The sequence below is a fragment of the Carassius gibelio genome, chromosome B18 (genome assembly GCF_023724105.1).
Source record: "Carassius gibelio isolate Cgi1373 ecotype wild population from Czech Republic chromosome B18, carGib1.2-hapl.c, whole genome shotgun sequence".
Classification (NCBI taxonomy): Eukaryota; Metazoa; Chordata; class Actinopteri; order Cypriniformes; family Cyprinidae; genus Carassius; species Carassius gibelio.
Window position 1 is genome coordinate 25801349 of NC_068413.1, and position 15013 is coordinate 25816361.

General features: G+C 36.3%; 1 protein-coding gene across 1 annotated transcript in view; it reads left to right on the forward strand.

The window, feature by feature from the left end:
• LOC127977424 (genetic suppressor element 1-like) overlaps window positions 1-15013 on the forward strand; it is an 870445-nt gene that overhangs the window by 220810 nt on the left and 634622 nt on the right. The window contains exon 2 of the mRNA XM_052582332.1: window positions 9820-10000. Coding sequence (XP_052438292.1) covers window positions 9820-10000 — 181 coding nt within the window. The remainder of the gene's footprint in view (window positions 1-9819; window positions 10001-15013) is intronic.

The window sequence follows — 15013 nt, forward strand, 5'->3', positions numbered from 1 at the left end:
CTCTCTCTCTGACACCAAGCCCATCCCCTCTCCCACACATTCACACAAACTCAGCACACACACTTAACACACACACACTTAACACAGACACACACACACACACATTACCCACAGTGACAGAGGGACAGAGTGACATCAGATGTATGGTAGTTTTTTTAATTTTCTATCATCCATATAGTGTTGTATAGTCATGAAACTATGCATATTTCCTCAGCATGACTTGTCTTCTATGTGTACATTTTGTTGAAGTGTTTAGAAGCTGCACTTAAAAAAATAAAAGACATTAACTGGTTCCTTTTTTACTGTTATTTCAAAAAATCACCATGACAAAACCATTCAAGCTATTCAAAATTCATTCGCACCTGTTCTGTAAGATACATTCTTTAAACAGTGGTAAAAGAGGATGTGGTGCTGATCCTTCAAGAGTCACTCCAAACTTATCTGTCCATAAAGCCTATAAAGAATTATTCTTAATATACAGTATTTCACAATACTTCAGCATATTATTCTAATTAAGTGAGGGTCATTTTATCAGTAAAATACATATTATTTTTCTTTGAAAGATTTCTATAAATGATTTAAATCATACTTGTTTCTACAATAATTATTTAAAAGTAATCATATAGCGCCATCTGGTGGCCATTATTGGTACTAAGAATTGCAAGCTTGATTTATATATTATGATAGTTTTAATTTTAAGCTGGCTCTTGAAAATGATAAAGCTATGAAACTTACTGTGCTTCTTTCAAATGATGACTTCTACGTATATTAAAAATTATAAAGAGTTGGAATGAAGAATGTTAAAGATATAGTAAAATAACTATTGTATTTTTTTATGTTACTTTAATAAATCGCTATGGCCACACCATTTAAGGTATCCTAAACCCATTCGCAATTTAACATCTTCAGTATATTGGCATCATGTTGAAAAAGTTTGGTGTGAACTACTTGTGTCTTCTTGGAGGAGTATGATTCATTTACAGGCTGATTTGATCATAAATCCACAATAAAATTTCTGAGTTCTGTATCAATTTGTGTTGTTGTTTGTTTATTTTCATTTTTTTATTTTTCATAGGAAGATAACTGACCCTTTACTCTCCTTTTTAATAAATGTGCTTATAAACCAAGATCAAGCTATTTATAGCTGTATTTATAAGCTGCTTATTAATGACTATTTAAGTTGGGACAAGACTTTATAAAGCATGAACTGACTATTTACTAATGAGTGCAGTTATTATAAAGTGTTACCAATGCATTTACTAATGTTAACAAATTAGACTTTATTTTACAGTGTTATAAAATCCTTTAATGACTTATAAGCATTTGTGAAAGTTCTGCTTGCATTACAGCTTAGTCTTCATCTGTGAGCTGAACAGTTTTACTGTTACATCCATGAGATTATGTAAATTAAGATAAATGTCATGTCACAGGATGGAATAGGTCAGTATCAAATGAGATTGAAATTATTATTTGCAGCACAAATAAGTATTTTTAGAATTTTGTTTTTAATTCCTGAAACTGTCAGAAAAGGATAAGGCCTAAGAGATTTCTTAAGCTGTAATGAAAACAGCAATGTTAGCAAAAGCAACAAAAAATAACAATTTAAAATACATTTCTTTTTTCTGGTGATTAAATAGATGATTAAGTCTCTCTCTCTCTCTCATTGTGTCTGCCACTCAGCTCATGCCCATCCCCCACTCACAGACACACACACACACTCAGTCAGCACACATACATTCCTCAAACAGAGGGACAGAGTGAGTTGAGATGTCTGACAGTTTTTTAACTTTCTTTTAATCATACAGTGTTGTAAAGTCATGAAACTATGCATATGTCCTCAGAATGATTTGATCTCTGTATGATTTTTTTTTAAGTGTTTGGAAGCTGCAATTTAAAAATACAAGACAATTAATGATTCCCTTTTTACTGTCATTTCAAAAAATCACCACGACAAAACCATTCAAGCTAACCAAAATCCGCTCGCAATTTAAGTTCCTCAATGTTTTTTCAACATGTAGACAAAGTTTGGTGAGTATAGTGAACATTTCCTTTGAGGAGTATGCATTAAATCAGAGCTCAATTTAAATATTCAAATAAAAATAGCCGACTTCCTGTTGGTCGTAGCTGATGACTGTGAATTAGAAAGTTGTCCGTCTTGAAAAGAACAATTTATGTACCAAGTTTGGTGTCTGTAGCTAAAACTAACCCCCCCACTTTTGACAAAAGGTGGCGCTATAGAGTGCCTCCTTCACGCCCTTTTAAAAGCTTTTGCCATTGTCTAGCTATCACTAATACTGATATGTGTTTTGAGTTTCATGTAAATCTGAGCTTGTTGTCTGCCTCAAACTCACCATAACAGAACATTCAAGTTTGACACGTTGCCATGGCAACACTATATCAGATATCAATATCCCCACAACAGATTTACATCGGCCGTGTTTTGTCATTATTCTGATGAAGTTTTAAGTAAATAGAGTAAAAATAAGATGCTGAATTCAAAGCATTTGGAAAATGACACACTTCCTGCTGCCAGTTGGTGGCGCTATAATGTTGACTCTTAGTAGTCACATATATACGATCAGTATCATACAACGAACAAACCAATGAAGTTTGATCAGATTCAGGAAATGTATGTGGATGTTATTAGACATTTCCTGTTTCTCATTTCTCGCCATAATTTCAACGCCTCGCCACGAGCAAACCGTTCGAGATATCAAAAATCCCCTCGCAATTTTTCATCCCCAATGTCTTGTGATCATGTTGACCGAGTTTCGTGGCAATCAAGTAAAAAACCTATGACAAGTATATTAAATTCCAGAGCATGCTTTTTTTAAACAGCCCTGAATAGCTGACTTCCTGTTGGGCGGAGCCTATGACATAGAGCGCGAAAGTTGTTCAGCTCAATGAGATCTATAAGTGTAGTGAGTTTCATATAAATACATGCAAGCGTGTGTGAGCTATGGTTCAAGATTTCTGACGGTGTTCCAGGGGGCGCTGTAGAGCCCCTGTGCCACGCCCGGGTCCCAGTCTCTGTGGCGTCCTGATGGCCGCAGATTCCAATGAGTGTGCCAATTTTCAAGAGTTTTTGAGCATGTTAAGGCCCCCAAAAATGCCCGGAAGGTTTAAAAAAAAATAAAAAAAATAATAATAATAATAATAAGAATAATCCTTAGGGGAACAATAGGGCTCTTCGCCCCTTCGGGCTTGAGCCCTAATAATAAGAAGAATAATCCTAAGGAAAACAATAGGGCTCTCGCCCTCCAGGCTTGAGCCCTAAATATAGCTGCAAGCAGCGATGTCGGGCTCAAGCCATCAGTGCAACGCCACCCCGGTGGCATCAGGATAACTGTGCCCAGCGGGCATAAGCATTTACAGTAACCCTCTGACAATCAAGTTTTAAGGGATGCGGCAGTTAAAGGGTTAATCCGACCAATCTAGACTTTGAAATCACATACACAGAACAATATATATAACTTTAGTAACACTTTATTTTAATATTTATAAAAAATGTATAAGGTGTGCATTGTAGCTGACACCTATATGAACACATTACAATTGTTTTATGACTGCAAGTCTTTCTTCTCAAATGCTATTGAGCTTAAAATTTGCATTTGAGCCCATGTGAAAAAGTAGCATAATTTACATATGACTTACAGTTTGTTGTAATAAATATCAAACATTCAATTTAATTGTGCATTATAGCTGTCACCTAGATGAACAATTACAGTTGTTTTTATGACTGTAAGTCATTCTCTTCAAATGCTACTGACGTTAGAAAAGTGTATAACAATATCACATGTAACTTTAGAGACCGGCCCTAAATTTGAGACTCTAGAAAGTCCAAATGTCAAGACAACTTTATGCCTGTTTTATTTTCTTTAGTTTTCTTTTCTCTTTGCCGGATTGCTGATGTCCTATACCCAGGCATAGATGTCCATCCATCAATTACGAACATTCAGCCGCAAACATGAGGTGTGAGCGGTCGCGAGCGCGGATGGGAGAATGGCGCATGTTTTTTTTTGTTTTTTTGAGCAACTGGGATGGTGCCCCCTCTGGGAGTTGGTGCCCTACGAAGACTGCATACTATGCATATAGGGAGCGGCGGTACAATCTCGAAGATATATTCCTCAAACCATCTTACAAGAGGAGGTGATGCTAATCCTTCAAGAATCGCATAAAAGCTATTCAAGTGTACAGTTTCCTTTTATTGCATCTTGAAATAAATATTTCTGAATTCTGAATCAAACTGGGTTGTGTTTATTTATTTATTTTATAAGACAACTGAGACTTTAATCTCCTTTGTAATATATGTGCTTTTAAACCAAGAACAATTTATTTATAGACGTATTACTGCTTAATAATGACTATTATTAAGGGAAAAGGCTTTATAATCATGAACTATTTACTAATGCTTAGCTAATGAGTGCAATTATTATAAAGTGTTACCATTGCATATACTAATGTTAACAAATTAGACATTATTTTACAGTGTTACCAAATCCTTAAATAATGTATTAGTGTTTTGTAATGATTTTAATGACCTATAAGCATTTGTGAAATAGTTTTGCTTGCATTGCAGCTTTATGTGTCAGTTGAAGAGTTTTACTGTTACATCCATGAGATTAATAAATGTCATGTCACGTCACAGGTTGTCATAGGTCAGTATCAAATGAGTTTGAAATTATTATTTGCAGCACAAATTAGGGTTCTTAGGATGTTTTTAAATCCCTAAAACTGTCAGAAAAGGATAGGCCTAAGAGATTTCTTAACCTGTAATGAAAGGAAAAAACACCACCATTAGCAACAACAAAAACAAAAACAATTTAAAATACAGATTTTTTTTTTCTTCTGATTATTAAAGGGATGATTAGGTCTCTCTCTCTCTCTCTCTCTGCCAGACAGCCCCTCCCTACAGTCCACACACACTGTCACAGTCACCAACCCCCTCACACTCCCCCTCCCTCTCCCCCTCCCTTCCCTCACACAGACAGGGTGGCCAGAGTGAGATCATGTAAGTTGAGAAGTCTGACAGTTTTTTAATTTTCTTTTATCCATACAGTGTTGTAAAGTCGTGAAACTATGCATATTTCCTCAGAATGATTTGATCTTTGTATGAAAAAATGCTTTGAAGTGTTTGGAAGCTGCAATTTAAACATACAAGACAATTAATGTTTCCCTTTTTACTGTCATTTCAAAAATTCACCACGACAAAACCGTTCAAGCTAACCAAAATCCGTTCGCAATTTAAGTTCCTCAATGGTTTTTCTTAATGTAGACAAAGTTTGGTGTGTATAGTGTACTTCCCCTGGGAGGAGTATGCATTAATTCACAAAAGAAAATTCCCAAAACTCCATATTCAAGTCAAAATAGCCAACTTCCTGTTGGTCGTAGCTTATGACTGCGAATTAGAAAGTTGTCCGTCTTGATAAGAACAATTTATGTACCAAGTTTGGTGTCTGTAGCTAAAACTAATCCCCCCACTTTTGACAAAAGGTGGCGCTATAGAGTGCCTCTTCCACGCCCTTTTAAAAGCTTTTGCCATGGTCTAGCTATCTTTAATACTGATATCTGTTTCGAGTTTCATGTAAATCTGAGCTAGTTATCTGCCTAAAAATCACCAGAACAGAACATTCAAGTTTGACACGTTGCCATGGCAACACTATATTAGATATAAATATCCCCACGACAGATTGTCTTCGGCCGTGTTTTGTCATTATTCTGATGAAGTTTGAAGCAAATCAAGTAAAAATAAGATGCTGAATTCAAAGCGTTCTGAAAATGATTCACTTCCTGCTGCCAGTTGGTGGCGCTATAACTTTGACTCCTAAAAGTCACATATATACGATTGGTATCATACAACGAACAAACCAATTAAGTTTAATCAAATTCGGCAAATGTATGTGGATGTTATTATACATTTCCTGTTTCTCATTTCTCGCCATAATTTCAACGCCTCGCCATGGGCAAACCGTTCGAGATATCAAAAATCTCTTCGCAATTTAGCATCCCCACTGTCTTGAGATCGTGTTCACCAAGTTTTGTGGTGAACGGGTGGAGTTCCTCAGAGGAGTATATCAAATTCCAGAGCATGTGTTTTTCATAAAACCCTAAATAGCCAACTTCCTGTTGGGCGGAGCTTATGACATGCAGTGTGAAAGTTGTTTGGTTTGATGAGTTATATATATGTACCAAGTTTCATATGTATACGTGCAAGTATGCATGATATATGGCCCTCGGTACTACAGGGGGCGCTGTAGAGCCCCTGTGCCACGCCCGTGTATCAGACTCTGCCCGGCCCTAATGGCCGCAGGTTCCAAGGTGTGTGCCAATTTTCAAGAGTTTTTGAGCATGTTAAGGACCCCAAAAGCCCCCGAAACCTTAGAAAAAAAATAGAAGAATAAAAAAAATAAAAATAAAAATAAATAATAATCCTAAGGAAAACAATAGGGCTCTCGCCCTCCAGGCTTGAGCCCTAATAATAATAAATAATCCTAAGGAAAACAATTGGGCTCTCGCCCTCCAGGCTTGAGCCCTAATAAATAATAATAATAATAATAATAATAATAACAAATAATCCTAAGGAAAACAATAGGGCTCTCGCCCTCCAGGCTTGAGCCCTAATTAAAGCTGCAAGCAGCGATGAACGGGCCCTCGCACCCGGGCTTACCGCCAGCGAGCGGCTTTAGTAAATTGGCGAACGGCGAGAAATATGCATTTAAAGTCGTAAATATAAGTGGAATATGTCAAAATCATTTATATGTGACAGTCTTCCTGTTGCCAGCAGGTGGCGCTATCATTATAATGGAATATGTGCCTTCAGATGTGTTCAGGCCAGGACTCTTATTGAACATGTGGATTCTGGGAAAGATCGAAAATTTTATGCCTGAGTTACAACAACTTCTTTTCCTGTGGCGAGACATCAAATTTTGTTATGGTGCCATGGACACGCCCTTTAACAAAAAATCAATATCTCCATAATTTAACATTGCACATGCCTTAAGATTAGACTGACCAAAAAAAAATACATTATTGTCATTAGATTTCTAGGAGTAGTTTGTCACAGCGTAAAATATGCCACTTCCTGTTGCCAGCAGGTGGCGCTATGACTATAACAAAATATGGGCATGTAGATCTATTATGGGCAGAAGTCTTAACTAACATGTGAAGTTTGTGGCAGATTGGACATTGTATGTCTGAGTTAAAGCAACTTCAATTTTCATGGCGAAACATCGAAATTTGTCAGGCCGCCATGGACACGCCTTTTAACAAAACCTAAAGATCTTCGCAATTTAACATTACAAAGGCCTTTAGATTACACTGACCAAGTTTGGTGTTGATCTGAATAAATCTCTAGGAGGAGTTCGTTAAAATACAACCCCTGAAAATGGCAAAAACAACACCAATTTTGCAGAGAAAATTCAAGATAACTGACTTCCTGTTGGGATTCGGATTTTGGACCAAGAGACTTTTTTGTAGGTATTGGTGTGTTAAATGTGTGTATCGATTTTCATACATGTACGTAAAACATAGCTCGGGGCGCACTCCGTTGAAAGTGTATAGGTGGCGCTATCGAGCCATTTTGCCACACCAAATGGAATATTGGCCTTCAGATCTGTTCAGGCCAGGACTCTTATCACACATGTGAAGTTTGGGGAAGATCGAACATTTTATGCCTGAGTTATAACATCTTTTATTCCCATGGCGAGACATCGAACTTTGTCACGGAGCCATGGACACGCCTTTTAACAAAAACTCAAGATCTTCACAACTGAACATCACACAGGCCTTTAGATTAGACTGATCACAAAAAAGACATTGATATCATAAAATTTCAAGGAGTAGTTCGTCACAGTGTAAAATATGTCACTTCCTGTTGCCAATAGGTGGCGCTATGACTTTTACTGAATATGGGCATGTCAATCTGTTCAGGTCAGGAGTCTTATTAAACATGTGAAGTTTGGGGCAGACTGGACATTGTATGTCTGAGTTATAGCAACTTCATTTTTCATGGCGAATCATCGAAATTCGCCAGGACGCCACAGACACGCCCTTCAACGAAAACTCAAGATCTTCGCAATCAGAAATACTTTGATCTTTATTGATATTGATAACTGGGGGACAATTCTTGTGTCACAGTTGATGGTGCACATCAAGACATTTAAAGGAATATAAATAATAATAGAAGTTGGTAAATAAACTAGTAGCCTATATATATGTAAAAAGTATAAAAATATGCTATAAAATATGAAGAAGAATTATAAAGGACTATGGAAATGCAGCCTACAAGATTTATATTACTGTATTAACAGAATTGAATTGATTGTGATGAACAGTACTAGTAAATAAATAGAAACAGAACTGCAGCAAATTCTATTACACTGAATATTAAAACAGATAATATTGCACAGAATGTGAAGTATTACAGTGCTCTACAGTACAGGGTCCAGTTTAATAACAAAGGGTCCATGTGTCAGACACTTCACTATCTTGAGGCCACGAGTTAGCTTATCTTGAGGCCACGAGTTAGCTTATCTTGAGGCCACGAGTTAGCTTATCTTGAGGCCACGAGTTAACTTATCTTGAGGCCACGAGTTAACTTATCTTGAGGCCACGAGTTAGTTATATATATATTTTTTTTGACAAAGTGTGACCAGAGGGGCTCCGTAGTTTTGTAATGGAATGATTCGTAACATTTTTGTAATTGTAACGAGTAACGATGCAGCACATAAAAAAATATCGGAGTAAAAGTATTAAACTCAGAGAAAATATGTACTAAAGTAAAAGTGGAAGTAGGAGAAAAAAAAAATACTTTAGGAAAGTACAGATACCGCCTTTTAGTACTTAAGTACAGTAGTGAAGTAGTTCTACTTCGTTACTATACATCTCTGTGTATGTCATTCTTTTAATTCAGCTAAAATTCATTGCCTGATGGATCTAGGAGCAGTCTGTCTCATATCTGGGTTCTATCACTTGAAAGATGAGACTTTCATTGTTCCCCAGAAATCAAAGTAAAGACAGCTGCTAAAAACAGTGGAGCAGCTGACAGGGTCTATTAGCTCTGGCAGTGTGTCAGTGCTCTGCCTGCTGAGGAGATGTTTCATCGTGTGGCTATCAATAAACGGTTTGAGAGTTTATATAGCAGCCTTACATAATTAGAGAGTTATTAGAGACATGTTAAACATGCTTTCTTCATCATAGCATTGATCTTTATGAGCAGGCATAAATAGAATCTGCTTTTAAATGTTTGTTAAATATTGGAAAAATTCTGTTATGGACTCTACCATAGTAGAATGTATTAAACGGAGGGTATTTTAATGTTGTTGGTAGCTAAATCATCTACATAGCCAAAATATTTTTATACATGAATGTGCAAAGGTCAGGCGATATGTAAAACAAAAATAATGGAAGAAAGGCTGTTCCTGTTCAGTGGAAAACATACCTAAGATTTTTATTCTTTGTGGGAGTGATTAATGCTCTACATTTGGAAGTTGGTTGAGTTGGGTTCAGATCTTATTTTATTTTTAAATGGGGAGTTAGTTTTTGAGAACTGGAACTCGCGGTATGTTTTATTGTTGACTAGCCTTTTATATGTGTAAATATCAGGGACATTTTCCATTTAATGACCCAATTAACCATAACCACCAAAGAGACTGAACCCGTACAACCTGCATAATCCTAAGGGTCAGAAATAAGGTTGAAAATTGTTGTGAGCAAGAAACCTTGATTAATATTATGAGTTCTAAAAGTGTACTATGGACTCTTTAAAGAGTAAAACTGTGTTTTTCTTTGACGATCGTAAATTTTAAATGTTTATTGCAGGGTTTGATGGTGGTGGAGGAGTCAGCCAGCAACAGTAAGGATGCAGAGATCAGACCACCAGTAGTCACTGTGGCAGAAGTGTCAGAGCAAGACCACATTACATCATTCGAACCCAGAATGTCTTCTGCTACCTCACCGCTGTGTAGCCTGAAAATGGAAAAAGCAGACAGCTCAGTGCCCAGTGAGTATTCATAAGTCCAAACTCATCTTTCCTGATCTTTTTGTTGATTCCCTTCTTGCAAGATATTGATGAGGAACTGGCTGTGGTGGCGGAAAAAAAGCTTATTTTTTATTTTCTGCTAATACTTTTTTGTGTGCACAAGCTTGTTGTGTGTTCCAGTGGAAGATGTGCATTTCTTTTTCAAGGTTTTTTTTTTTTTTTTTTTTTTGTTACCTACGTTGGAAACTGTGAGTTTAGTAAAACCTATGAAATGTTTCAGGTGTGTTCCATTGTTGTAAAATGTTCATATAATTAAGTGTGTAATCTATCTGTGTGACAAAATTAACAGTGTGGTACTATACACTAGTACTATTGGAACATATTATAAATTGAAATGGGGAAGAGCCCTGATATTTAGTTAGGTGAGGTACTCTCTATAGGATTTGTGTGGAAAGATCTTTCGTCTCTTCTCATCACAGTCACACATAATCTTTCTCTTTCACTAGCTGTCTCTCTCTATTGTTTTGCATTAACCTTCAGCTCTTCTCTTCTGTGTCTATCTGTTTTGCCATTGTCTTGTTTTAGAGTATTGGGGCTGACATATCTATATGGAATTAAGTTGGGTGAGGTTCCAACTCCCCTGAATCATTACCTTGTCTACCCTCAACATTACATGAAGAACATTTATGTATTATTTAAGCCATACATTCAAACAGCCTGCAAGGTCCATGCGTGTTTGTGTGCAGCTTAGATATGTTTCTTATGTCCCAGAAGTGTTCCAGTGTTGACCTGTTCCTCTGAGCACTTACACTGTAAGAAAAAAAATTGTGGAAAAACAATTATTTTGTTTAAAGATTATGCACAAATAAATAATTTATAATAAATACTGCAAACATTTTTTTAAAGATTTAATTATATAACATTGCAAGTGTTACATTTGAATCTAATTTAATGTTGAATTGAAAACTATTACAAATAATACATGTAGCAAATATTAGAAATAAAGTAGAATCTTAACATCTTTTTAAATGTCTGTCATTTGAAATAGACAGACGTATTCTCAGAATGTATGTTTAGATGCAAAATGTGTTCTTGACATTTTTCTTTCAGTGGAAGTGAATCGATAGATCAGTTACACATTATTTTTAGATCATGACACTATTACTCCACCAAAGAGAGATTGCAAGAAAACTTGCTTTTTGTAGAGAGTTTTGTTTCATCAAGTTTAAACATCCGGAAAATGTGTGGTTACACTGCTGTATATGTGTCTTCTAAACAGAAAGCAAATGACTGGTAAAAGCTCTTATCTGATGACATGTACTATATATTACACGCATACACAACCGAGACAGAGGGGTACAGAAAGAATAAGACTCTGGGTTTTAGGAGGTTGATGTCTGGTATAAAGGCTATGGAACAGATCATGTGCTTAGCACCTCATACAGTATAGCATTTTGACAGTAGAGGAGCACACTGCAGGAGGAGATGAGGAGGTCAGTTTCGCACAGGAAGTAGAGAGAGGAAGGGGGAAGAACGAGTGTGTGTCTATCTAAGATGTGTTTGACCACGGTCCTGCGAATCAGCACACACACCAAACTCTCTGATTGTGTCAGAGATGATAATACTGGCTTTGAACACAGATTAAATGTGTTTTCTAAGTATACTATATCATAGTGACCCAAACAACATATAGGACGTAACATTTCAGTTTTTTTGGATGTGTCCAGTGAAGAAAGATACTGTAAGACAATCTAGGTATCTACGAGTGTTTAACAGGCCTGCAGGTAGAAACATCCTGAAGGAGAGTCGCATGACAGACAGGAAGTGTCATCTCTATGGTAAGATTCCATCTGCTCAATTAATTTTATTTATCTTTATATGGTTCTTGTGAAAAAGCTAACGTGATTTGCTTTATTTAAATGGTCATCATTCTGTAAGAGGCAACAATCTCACAGCTAAACATGAGGCAACTAAAGCAGCCATTTCAAATTCTCCTTGTTTAAGAGCATTTCTGTGTGTATTTTAACCATGTCTTGGGACAAATATGCAATTTTTTTTTTTACATGGTAGAAATATGGAAAGTTTTCTGTTAGGGTTCGGTGTGTGTGTTTGTGTTTTTGGCATTATTGTAAGTAATATTAATATTGAGATAATAATCAGCAGTCAGCATGAAAGTGGGTGTTAAATTCTTTTTAATGTTTATTTGTGGCACTGAAATTTATGAACCCACACAGAAACAACAAAAACTTGACCAAGTAGTTAATTAACTGTTTCCAAGAGAGTAAAAAAAAAGAAAAAAAAAAAAGAAAATAGCCTTATACTTGTAAATGTATGTTTTTGAAAAAAAATCTTGCTTATATAATAAGTGAACCTTTGAGAACATTGTGTGTGGGAATAATATAAATATAAATATAAATATAAATTTGCATTTTAACAGCACTAATATATATATATATATATATATATATATATATATATATATATATATATATATATATATATATATATATATATATATATAAACAGTACAGACCAAACGTTTGGACACACCTTCTCATTCAAAGAGTTTTCTTTATTTTCATGACTATGATAATTGTAGAGTCACACTGAAGGCATCAAGGGCTATTTGACCAAGAAGGAGAGTGATGGGGTGCTGCCCCAGATGACCTGGCCTCCACAGTCACCGGACCTGAACCCAATCGAGATGGTTTAGGGGTGAGCTGGACCGCAGACAGAAGGAAAAAGGGCCAACTAGTGCTAAGCATCTCTCGGGGAACTCCTTCAAGACTGTTGGAAGACCATTTCAGGTGACTACCTCTTGAAGCTCATCAAGAGAATGTCAAGAGTGTGCAAAGCAGTAATCAAAGCAAAAGGTGGCTACTTTGAAGAACCTAGAATATGACATATTTTCAGTTGTTTCAAACTTTTTTGTTATGTATATAATTCCATATATAATTCCACATGTGTTAATTCATAGTTTTGATGCCTTCAGTGTGAATCTACTATTTTCCCACATTTTCCACTAATTCCACATTGCACAAGGTGCAAACAACCTTACGCCTGTTTCACACAAACTCCGTCTGCAGTGCGTATGCGTTGCATATTTTTTTACGCACCCATGTTAATGGATTCCAGTTGCGTTCCAGGAGCGTTGTGTCTGCAGCAGTGCAGCGATCTTTTATGTACCGAGTAGCGAACTGCAAACACGTCCTGTGTGGAAGCACATCAAGTCCGTGCTGCACCACATACGTAATGCACATGGACTGCATACGCACTGCAGACGGAGTATGTGTGAAACAGGCGTGAGCAGGGCCATAGCTGGGGTCAGCGGGGACCCGGTGAAGGTTGTACCAGTGGACCCTGTTTGAAATTGTTTAATTTGTATGTTCGTTTATTTTTATTTATTTGTGCTATTTACACAGTGTTTAAGTTTTTTTTAAGTTTGTAGGTGTCAGGGTACAAAAACCAAATAATTAAATGTAAAATAGCACTGGATAGTCTTAAATGTAAAAATTAAATATAGCTACAATCAAACCTACATTTATTCAGACACCTTCAACATTTCTCACATTATTACAGTTTTGCTATATATATATATATAAAATTATATCTGGTGTCTGAGTAATTTTTGGTTTGACTGTTAAAACTACAAAGTAATTCAGTCAAGAGCAGTGAGTGATGTTCATTTTCGTTTTCTTGGATTAACATTACAGCAGCCAGTAGCTAAATTAGGCGCAGTCACTTTAAGAGACGATGAACACAAGAGCAAAAATAAGCAAATTCGATGTTCAAGTTTTTTTGAGACGCCTTTCTCTGCGTGAGCCCTGAACACCAGAACACTGCGAGTACTGAATTGGGCTCTTTCACATCTTCTTGTTTGTTCAAACTGCGATTTGTATTTGTTCGTTCAGGTGCAGGAGGGACTTCGAGTAGAACTTCACAGAAGAAAGCTCGGTTCAGTGTTGTTGTCCGTGATATGCGGCTCTCTCTCTCGTGCGCACCGAACACAGCGCGCGAGTAACCAGCTACTCTGTTCAGCTTTTCCTTGTCTTGTGTTTGGATGCTTTAATGTTTAAATCAACAAGCAGTAAAGCTTAAGAACGCGTGAAAAAGATAAGCTTTCATGACGATGCGCAGCTGTGGCCCGTCAACTGTCCTGAGCATCTTTTTAGGCTGGCCTCAGCCAGTCGGTTATATAAAATATCAAGGTGAAAGTCATCATAGCTTGCTTAGTATAGACCCAGCTCCCAACCCAACTTTTTTTTTTTTTTTTTTTTATACTTTATTTTTTTATGCAACACATGTAAAAGAACAGAACAGACAGGTCATTAGGGGTATCACAAACCATTATGTTGTTCATATACAGTTAACTTCATATCAGGGGTTGCTCTCCCAATGGTCTCGGAAGAGAAAGAAAGAAAGAAAATTATAATTAACAAAAAAAAAAAAAAAAAAGACATTGCAGTCCAATTACAATAACTCACTATGTTCCATCAATACTCCTATACTTTAACCATTTTGACCAGTACTTGTAAAATTTATCCATGTTTAATCTTAGAGAGAAGGTGAGTTTCTCCATGTCACACATATCTTTTACAATCATTATCCATTCTGCTTTTTTTGGTGGATTCTCATTCAACCATTTCTTAGTTATTGCTTTTTTACTAGCAACCAATAAAAGTTTGAGAAGGTATTTATCTTGAGTACTAAAATCAGTTGGTATGTTTCCTAAATATATGGTACCAAAGCTGTTCTCAATTTCAAATCCCAATATCAGTTTTATTTCAGTGATTACCTCTAACCAATAAGATTGAATTGCTGGACACTTCCAAAATATGTGAAAGTAATCAGCCATAGAACTATTACATTGTCTCCAACAGAGTGCAGATTCCAGATTTCCATCCTGTAAATATTTTCTTTTTGGAGTAATGAAAAATCTTATAATATTCTTCCATGAGAATTCTCTCCACTGACCTGAGCTAGAGGTAGTATACTGTGTTTTACAAATATTTAGCCATTCTTCATCAGATAAAA